At 48.7% G+C, this 10408-nt stretch overlaps 1 protein-coding gene across 1 annotated transcript in view; it reads right to left on the bottom strand.

The window, feature by feature from the left end:
• Positions 1-1923, bottom strand: part of NMBR (neuromedin B receptor) — a 330758-nt gene extending 328835 nt beyond the window's left edge. The window contains exon 1 of the mRNA XM_086925416.1: positions 938-1923. Coding sequence (XP_086781542.1) covers positions 938-1476 — 539 coding nt within the window. The 5' untranslated portion in view covers positions 1477-1923. The remainder of the gene's footprint in view (positions 1-937) is intronic.
• Between the last annotated feature and the right edge of the window lie 8485 nt (positions 1924-10408).

Consider the following 10408-nt stretch of genomic DNA (forward strand, 5'->3'; position numbering starts at 1 on the left):
AGTGACTTGCAGTGCCTTCAGTGTCTAGAGAACAGTCTATCCCCGTAGCCTTCACTTATACCTCGTTTATACTTTCAGAGCATAATGAAAAGCTCACCTCGAGTCCAGTAAAATGTGCACATACCTGATTAGTGTACATATACTGTGTTTGATGTAAAGCCCACCTGGAGCTCTGTAGCATTGACGATGACTTGTAGTGCCATCAGTGTCTAGACAGCCCTGTCACATCCCCTGATATCTGCTGTACCCTTGCTCAGTTACTGAAAAGTTTGGCTACATTCACACACGCCGGCAGTATACACAAATCTTGATAGAAAGTCTGTCCAGAGTTATGTAACATTTACAGAAACGTGCAGTGTCTTCAACGTCTAGGGGAATTTTGCCTTAACCCAGTAACATTATCTGAAGACTGCGTTAGGCTTACAGAACCTTTCTGAAAGATACCCGCAACATTCACACAGAATTACAGTCATGGTCCTCTGGTCCTGTGGAGTCATGCTGCCACTGCTCATGGACAAGGCTGTTACCAGAACCATGCCGAAGAACGCAGCTGACTGCCGGGTAGGAATAGTGCTAAATTTGAGCTGGTGGTTTCTGGTGCTCAGGACTGTGACTTAATTATCAGCACCGGCTCTACTGACAGTCACCCATGGTGGCACTATCTGTCAAAATTTGACATGAGCATAAGTGTTCAATAAGTCAATATACATTTTTTTAAAAATGAATAACACATGCCTCTGGCTACAGTATTATAGCTTTGGATAGCCTGGAATAGTCTGTGAATTGTCACACTTGCAGGAGTGTGGTGGTCAGTAGTTGTGTTGGTTCTGTCATCAGCAGCTCAGGCAAGGGCAGTGGCTGTTGCAGGGTCAGTGGCCTCCCGAGAGGGGCCCTGGCACTTACATCTTTACAAATTAAGAACTGGTAGGAGCCTTACCTGTCAGCACTGAGAGCGGTCAGCGTGAAGACCGAGACCCCCACCGAGGTGAGCTGGATGGCCGGGATGAGCTTGCAGCCCACCTCGCCGTAGATCCACTCCTCCACAAAATAGCGCGAGGCGTCCACGGGCACGCAGGTGAGGAGCAGCAGCAGGTCCCCGGCCGCCAGGCTGGAGATGAAGATATTGGGCACGCTGCGCATGGCGCTGTTCGTGATGAAGATCTTCACCAGGGTGATATTGCCCAGGAGCCCCACGGTGATGATGAGGAGGTAGAGCGAGGGGATGACGCACCGGATGGCGAACATGGCCGTCTCGCGCTCCCCGGTGGGCTCGGGGCCCGGGGCGGGCTCCGGGGCGCTGGCGTTCCCCGCCCAGCCGCTTCCATTCACGGGGGACTCCCCGGACGTGTGCTCCAGGGCGGACTGCAGGTGCGCGTTCATCTGAGAGGAACAAGTGGAACAGAAAATAAGGAACAAAAAGTAAAGTGGAAAGTTGTGACTGCTGCCCTTTCTCTCGACAAAGCGTAAAAAAGTCATCGTCAGGAAAGGGGCGCTCCTCCTGGCGGGGAACTTCCTTCACGCTTAGAGTGGTCAAATCATCAGCGTCACTAACATGAGAAAATCCAACGGAAATAGCAACGTGCTGCTTTTTAAAGTAGGATTCCTGTTTCCTTCAGCTCAACAAGACGGGAGGACCTGGAGAGATGCTGTTCCTTGGTGGAAGTCCCGCGGAATCCCTATGGCCAGGAAAGAGGGGCGCCGTCTAAAACATGACACCCCACAGGTGTGAGAATGAATTCCTGGAGCTCCGCGCGAGCAGCACCCCTTCAGGTCAAAAAGATAGAAGGTGAGCCAGAAAGTCTCTCCAAGTGACCTCCACCATGAGGAGGACGGGGTCTTCCTTGCTGGTCTGTGCTCTGAGGTTCCAAAGTCTTCCTAGTTCCGCTCCAGCTCCGAGGAGTTATGAGGGGCTCGTGCCTGTCTGGTGTAAGACCCCTCCGCCTCCTCTTAAAGGCTCCTCGGTTGGGTGGAGCGGCTCTTACTCCCTCCCCTCTGGGCGCGGGTGTAGGGGGGGCGTCAGCACCTGCCAGCTCCCCGCTCACGGCTCCTCTCCGGGGGACAGGCAGGCGCTGGGCTGCATCTGGACGAGGATGATGAGTTTGGAGTGCGCACCAGAAGCCTTGAGCACGCGGGGCAGGCGCTGAGCCAGGGGAGCTGTCCAGCCGGCCCTGGCACTGGCGCTGTCCAGGCACCAGTGCTGAAGCTCTGTTTGAACTTCTGTCTGCCCGTGCCTTCAGCAGGCGCGCTCGCTGCCTCTCACCACTGACAGGCGAGCCCCTCCCCTCACAAGTTCTGGTGTCCCTCGTTACCGGTGTCTGTCTTTCCTCTGGCACACTCGCTTACACCGCCGCCGTCTGTCCATCACTATTGACCGCTGAAGCCTCTCCTCCCAACTTCTCTCATCTTTGCGAACACTCTTTATTTCTTTACCTCCTCCCTCTATTTTTTCCAGAAAATTGACATATTTGCATCACCCCTTCCCCATACCTTTTCACCCACCTCTTTCTGCGCATCTAGTTGTCCCGTTTTCTGTCCATTTCCGCGACCCAATCAATTCGACTCCCGTCCCGACCCTTGTCTCTTACTTCAAAATGATTATTTTACCTTTCCAGAGTTAGGATGTGTAATTCGTGTAATTCTACACACGTTTTTGTTTATTTTAACTTGCTTTTAGCAACACTAATAAACAAGTGCACTAAAATTCTGTTGTATCGTTTTCTTGTGAGGAGATTTGGTTTAACTATATATATTAACATGCATTAAAACTGAACGACAGCAGTTCCTAAACGTTTTAAATGTAGCTTCATTTTCCTGATGAATGCCGCCGATAGGCACGTGCGCCATGCCATTATAATCTGTGAACATCGGTCATCTGCCTTCCTAAAACTCAACGCCATACAAGGGTGACCAAAAGCCACACTTTTCATCCTTTCGGCGACGCGGTAGTCCCAGACCTCTAGATATGGCGCTCTTCTGCTCTGCAGACAGTTTTTTAGATTATAGTCTGAGGACTGTATTCCCAGAATTTACAGTGTGCAATAAAGTGAACCCTTTCTAATCTCCACACAGCTTGCTATTTGAGCGTCACTCGGCAGAGGTCGCTCTGCCGAGCCTTTTTCTGCACTACCGCGTTTCATTGCTCACCATTCATTAAATGACGCTGCGGAGCGGAAAAGTACGTTTCAATAAAATAACTATTTCAAAACTCGATTTTTATCAACTAACGAATATTACCCTAACGTAACTGCGATTACTGGTACTCATTTCATCGAGCCTGAGAGGATGAAAGGACGAGTTATTCTGACCAAACCAAGCTTCAAACCTACGACCTCTAAACTGTCTTCATGGAGGTTCTTCATATTTTCTGCAACATGTGCATTGACCGACTAAGCTATTTACAGACTTCAAAAGACACTTTCAGAAATTCAAAATGCTGCTCGCTCTCCAGGAATCAATTACAACCCTAGGACAATAGGGTGAATGGTTTGTATCAACGTTTTGGACTTTTGCTCTGGATATGAGGATCGTGGAGGCTTTTCTGCTCAGAAACGCCCGGTTTTGCGTACAGAATTTAAGCGGATGCGCTGTTACAAACCACAACTAACATGTCAACTTAATACATTCATTATTTGAACTTTCAAAAATACCATGGCGCATAAAAGTCAGTTCTGAGGATAAACCACGCTTAGTACAGGGACAGGACATTCCAATAAAAAAGGTCCCGAATATGAGGCGAAAGAGTATTTTGATATAAACACGAAGCTAAATATATATGTAAGGGTTGGACATACTTTCTGGAGACTGGTCGGTTGCGGATTTAACGCAACGACAAAAACAACGTCAATCAAAGCGTTATTTCGTGTTTGTCACAGCCTCGTTACTGCTCTAAAATGCAGCAAAAAATCCCTTCTGCTGTGATATATGAAATAACAGGAAAAACCAATGAATTTACGAACCAGCTGTCTGTAGAACAACCCGTGGCCTGAGTCACGTGAGTGCTGCATTTTTGCTTGTGTGGGGATTAGAGGCATCAGGCCAGGCGTGACACCTTCAATCAATCCTTACTGTTTTCTTAACAGAAAACATTTATAGTCCGCGTTTAAACGGGTAAAAACAAAAACGCAAGTTACCTACTGCGTCGTGCTAGTGGCTGAACGGACTGTGTCAGCTGCAGTTATCACGAGTAGCATTGGCCACCTGTATGACGTTTCACGTAACAGCGGGTTTTACAGAGGCTTCAATTATATTCACTGCTGCTCTGCTTTGTGCGGATGTAAATTAAAGCCTAAACAGTATGTTATATAGGCGTGTGGGGGTGGAGGTTGCATGAATCCCCAGAATTGCACCCACAGTATTTTAGACTCCTCCCAGTAGTAACTTCCCAAACGTAAAATCCAGAGGGAGGCTCGCGGCCCGCCACGAAGCCTAGTTAGCATTCTCTGCTTGTAAGAGCATTCCTCCCTCCACCTTTCTCCCCTCCCTCCCCCCTCCTCAGCCCGCTAACCTCCCAATCGCCGCGGTACACTTACTGCTCCGCGGCGGAAGTCCGCAGTGATAATATGTGCTATTCCAACACACCACTTGAAAGTGTCACGCCGTGACTTTCACACACCCGCCCAGACTTTTGTTCACACAACTTCCCTTAGGTCCCTTTCTCGCCATCTAACCACGCGCACCTTGGACAGCAGTTTTCGTCCCGTTCAGAGCAGTGTTTACTGGTGAAACCCGCCTTCGAGAGATTCGTCGAAACACCGTCAGCAACTGAGACCGCTTCTGCACTGGAGCATAGACATCACTGCTTCGACTGGCACTGATTAGTTTTACCTCAGGCTTGCACAAGATCTCTCCCCGGATCCCTCCCCGGTTCCGAGCGCACACAGGTGCCGGTGGCTGAGCGCTCTGCAGCAAGAACGGGCTCGGGCACTGGTAGGGAGACGCCGCGCGGGCTTTCGCCGCCATCTACCGGTCGCTGCAGGAATAAGGTAGCATACCGCGTCTCTCAACCAGGCACTTCAATGACCAACTTTCAGGATCCGAAGCGGGTGCCAAGCCCAAAGGCCGCTGACCCTTTTCCTATAGGTTAACTATATTGGTTTTCACTGTCCATATGTAGGCTGCGTTCACTGATAGCTCATTTGTACCATTACAGGCTGCAATGTTGCTGTCTGTCATCGCGAGCACGGATGGCTTAACGTTACATACTGAAATGTACGTCCGTGACAGACACGAAAATAATGAATAAGTATTGCAATTGCGTTTATATAGCGCTTAGCCTTACTACCCATGACGAGGCGTCGAAGTAGGTGCTTTGATGTAACAGGTATTCACTTGAGAGATTTGTTGTATTTTTCCCACGTTGCAATGGATAGTATACAACATACTGTGCAGATCTACTAATAACGCCACCACCTTCCCTAGAATGACATACGCTTCTGTCTACAAGCCATTCCAGACCTGCACGTTACCTTGGTACCCGTTCATCATCATGGTCTGCCAATCTTCGTCAGAGCTCCATAACCCACTGTTTCAGCCTACCAGAACGTGGAGCGAGATGTCCTTCTTCGGTCTCCTGTACCCACGAAGGACGTGAAAACATTGTATTTACTTTGGGACCCCACAAGTTGGGTGCGACAGAAAGGAGGCAGTGACGAGGGTTACGTCATAAGAAGACCGAGCAAAGGTGTGTGTTGTGTGTGCGTGTGTGTGTGTGTGTGTTGTGTGAGTGTGTGTGTGTGTGTGAGACTTTTTTTTAATGCCCTAACAGTGTTTGCTCAAAATGTCAAGAACAGGCCTTCTATGAGCCAGAACCAACGCCAGACGCCATAGTGTAACTGGAAATGTGGTATTGAGATATCCAGAGGGAAGTAAAAACAGATGACCAGGAAAAACATCCAGCTGTCAGGCCCAGCAGCAAGACGAACATCAAGCACAACAAACAGGAACTGGGGATTAAGCTTGAGAAATGCACAGGGTCCAATGAGCGAGCAATCTGTCAGGAACATATGCGATGCAAATGAACCCAAAATGGTTGCTCCTTTTATATTCCTAAAATGATGAGATGAAATTCAGAAGTAGTTTCGCCATCTTCGATTGTAAAATATCAGAAGATAATGCACAATACAATTACATTGAACATAAGAAAGGTACTCAAGTCACATCGAACATAATATGTATCAGAGGTTCAAAAGATATATAAATGACCTGTTAATGAAATATTGTAAAAACGTCAAAGGCCCTGCATGCAACGTTTTAGAAACACTTGTGCGCGGGAATAGAAATACCCAAATACCCAGAATTCCCCTCGCAGTCTCAGTTCAGGTCGACACATCTGGAGAAGAGAAGATAGCTCCTACAGGGAGTCCGGGACACACAGGCGCCCCCAGCGCCGAGTCGAGGCCCGCGCAGCAGAAGGTGGCGAATGCAGCACGGTGCTGGTAAGGTAAAAACACACTAAAAGGGGGAGTCTCTAAGGGGCGCTGGCATAGCATTAGTAACTAAAAAATATTTGTAAGAAGTGTGGCCTCTGTAACTAAGGGCGTGTCCTTTGCACGTGACCCAGAATCACACTGGCCTCCTCTTTTTACTGGCTCTCCTCCACCAAGTCTTACCCACCCCCTCCACGCCCCACCCCCTCCGCTAGTCCTTCTCCTTAAGCTGCTCTCTTTCTTTTTACTTCCTTCCTAGTCTTGGTCATTCCCCCCTGTCCTGTACCCGCATTGGACCTCCTTGTGCTGCTTCTCCAGGCTGTCCCTACACTCTTGGCCGCCTCCCCCCCCCCCCCCCTCCTGCCAGTGGCGAGCTTTGTTACCATTATCCTGGTACTCCTGGCTCGCGCCCTCCTTCTCCTAGTCCTCCTTCTCCTGGTCCAGGTCCTTCTCCTCATCGCCTGCCCCCTGCTTCTTCTCCCCTTCTGCTCCTCCTCCTGATCCTGTACCGGGCCTTCTGGACCTGAATCTTCAGGCCCTGGAGCTCCTGGTCTTCTTGGTATTTACCTGCACTTCTTGCTCTGGGTCTTTTTGGCTTTTGTCCTTCTCTAGGTTCCTGTCCTGCCCCTTGTCCTTCTGGTGCTGATCCTGGTTCCCCAGTACTGGTCCTGGTCCAAACCTTGAACCAAGTTCTCCTGGCCCTCTTCTACCTGGCTTTCATGGTCTTGGTTTTCCTGGCCCTGATCCCCAGGTTCTGTACTTCTCTGCATTAAAATTATAGGATGGTTCATAAAAAAGTATATGGCTGACAAATGTAAGCGGCGTCAAGGCATATGCTTGCAATAAAGCTACACGAAGTCATCGCACCAGCTTGCCAAGGCCAGACCTATAGGCATTGTTAATGCTTGTTTTGTTTGCTAGCACTGTGTACCCACATGATCTGGCCCTCTGAATATGCTGTGGTTAAGGCACCTGCAGCAGGGACCTATGTGTATTCTACCTGTCAATGCACTGGCTGAAGAAATGTGTGCTCCATCACCAGGGGCCCAACGCACCCCCCTGGAGCCCCTGTGGTGCACCGGGGCCCAACCCTTCAGGGGCCCCCAATCCTTTAGGCGTCTACCATTCATCCTATGGGAGGCTCAGAGCCCCCTCATCACATTTTGCAGGGGGAACGCATAATTTTCTTTTACACCACTGTCCATCACTGATTACATGTCTGCAGCACTATAAAACAAGTACAAAGGGTTAATGTGCCTGGTTCAGTGTATGGGATGTTACTGCATCTTTCTTATTGCAATCAAGGTTGAAAATGGTTTCTGCTGGGCTCTAGTAAACACTTATTTTTTTATGTGCTAAAAACCAATTTATTCAGACTATGTTGTTTTTATTATTAGTGTATTTTTACAATATAGGCAGATGTATCCAACTTTCTCAGAGAGAATGCAGGGTGACAGTCTCTATGAAAACGTTCAGACCTCTGCTTATGCCAGCTTGTGAAATGGTAAATGTAATTCACTTTCCACTGATGAGCAAAGTGACTGTGCGCCAGGCACACAACACCCATTGGGCGCCATCTTCAGCCCGGGCTGCCGAGGTTCAGATGACAGCACAACACACTTTCCTGATTTACAATGATGTGAAATAATGAAATTATGAAAACCGTTTCCCCACTTTCATTTGTATTAAGGCTCCACTTTTATTCTCGGATGCTTTAGAATCCGAGACTGTGATTTTAATGACCCCTTCTGAGAGGCCCAGAACCAGCCGGAGGCAGCCAGCCTCTGAAGGTTTCAGCGACCCTTCCTGCCCCCTACCTTTTGTTTTCGTTCAGAGGGGTGCCACTGAGGTGATTTCCTTGCCTGAAGCGGGGATTTCACCTAAGCACGTTTGATGTGCGGTGCAGCATGGAGTGTGAAGATGTGCACCACAGGGGGATGCGACACCAGCCGGAATTCCTACACAAAGGAAAAGCACCACCTGCACTGGCCATCCCTTTACCCCTGCTGTGCACATCTTCCCACTACCTGCTCCAAGAACCCTGTTGTGTGAGCTTGAGTTTCATGACTCACCTCTCAAGTGAGGCCCCGCCTGCCCTGGGCATTTCGGACACAGCTTTTTGAGGAACACCTCAACTGATTTTTTCTCAGGAGCTGCCCTTACTTGTATCCAGTCTGTACTTGGAGCGATGCTCTAACCGCAGATCTGCACGAGGAGAGGAGACACATTGCAATGGTAAATGTTAGAGGGCTGTGTGAAGAGCACCACACTCGCGTCCTGTACAGGCATTCTTCATGTGACTGCCTCTGTGCGCACAGTACATCCCAGGTTTACACGCATTATCAGTTTCCTGACTGAACACAGTGAATAGGGGTGCACGATAGTGCTGCTCATTGAGTCCTATGGCCCTTTTATTGGTTGGAAGTGATTGTTGGGGTAGAGAGGAGCTGTGAATGTGCGTAAGCACGGATATAGCGCCTAGTGGGTTTTGGCACTGGTGACAGTGCTGGCTATGAAAGCGGCCCATTGAGGTAGGGAAAATGTAACCACCTACAGTTGGTGCCTGGGGTGGGGCTGTCGCCAGATGCTGGCAAGAGTCGCCCAACTTCTAATGGGAAGGCACTAGCAGCCGAGGGCAAAGCAACTCTTTAATTTAATGCTTGACTGGTCCGTTCTATGATCAATCCGTTTTTTATTATTTTTAACAAATCTTGCCACTGAAGGGGGTTACTTGGTTGGAAATAACATGTTAGGCCCTGGATCCCCACAATGTTTGTGCATCAATGGAAGTAGGTGCTTGGAGTTGGTTTCTGCACTCCTGTGTGGGCTGTAGGGTAACATGGTGAAGTGAGAGCAGAGATTCTGCGTTGAGAATGATGGCTGTGAAGTTGTGCGACACCTGGTGTGTCCTCACCTTACACCACAAGTGTGATGGAGGTGGTGGTCAGTGGCGCGTGCTAGGCCTCAGTTCAGCTGTGTGGGCTTGGGGCAGTGATGCCTCAGATACCTGCCCCCGTGTCTGCTGAGTGGGCCGGACAGTGGTACTATTGATGGGTGGTACTTGCAAGTGATGCTGTTGCGAAGCAGATCGTAGCCGCATTTTCAGCAAGTGGCCTTGAGGCGGTGGTGCCCCTGGCATGTCCTTGCAAGAGATGAGATGCTGATGTGAAGCAGAACACGTCCCCTTATCTGCTGAGTGGCCCCTGTCAGTGGTGCCACAGGTGGGGGGTCCCTGTCTGGGATGTTGTTTGAAGCATATGGGGCCCATTTCTAATACATCCAGTCAAGGGGTAGGTTGGCCTTTCTAAAGTAGTCTGCAGTACTGTAACAACAGATGATGGCCAAATATGTCTACCATGTCCTAGGTTTGAATTGGTAGTATGTGTATTGTAGACAGGTTTGTAACTTTATTTGTGGATTTTTTGTTTATTTTCACGTTTTTCTTCGATTAACCCTCTATCTCAATAAAGACGGATAATACCTGCCAATCTTAAACATTCACTGTGCAGTAATTTAATTGTTACATCATCATAACACACATTTTAAGAACATAAAAATAAATAAAACAAATTTCGTTGCGCACACTGCATAGCATTTGGCAATGCAGTGCGTGCAACGAAATTCATTTTATTTATTTTTATGTTTACTTACCTGTATTTGGACGTATTCCATGGTTTACTACCCCCCACCCTGCCCCTCCCCCACCCCACATCACCGCCCGGCAGGCACTCCAATCACCGACCGCTTCTGGTTCTTTGTAAGAATTTCCTCCATCTGAAGCCAGGCCCAATGTGTTAAGCTGATATATAACACCAGACTAGGATAATTCCAATTCCAATTCCAAAAATTCTTTATTTCGGCCACATAGGCCATAAAAGATGCAATAAAATACAATACATATATTTAAACACAGTATTTACATATAAAAGATTCTACTGGACCCGCATGGGGTAGGGAATACAAGGTAGTACCAGTTCAGGGGG

The sequence above is a fragment of the Lissotriton vulgaris genome, chromosome 6, assembly GCF_964263255.1.
Source record: "Lissotriton vulgaris chromosome 6, aLisVul1.2, whole genome shotgun sequence".
In the NCBI taxonomy this organism is placed as follows: Eukaryota; Metazoa; Chordata; class Amphibia; order Caudata; family Salamandridae; genus Lissotriton; species Lissotriton vulgaris.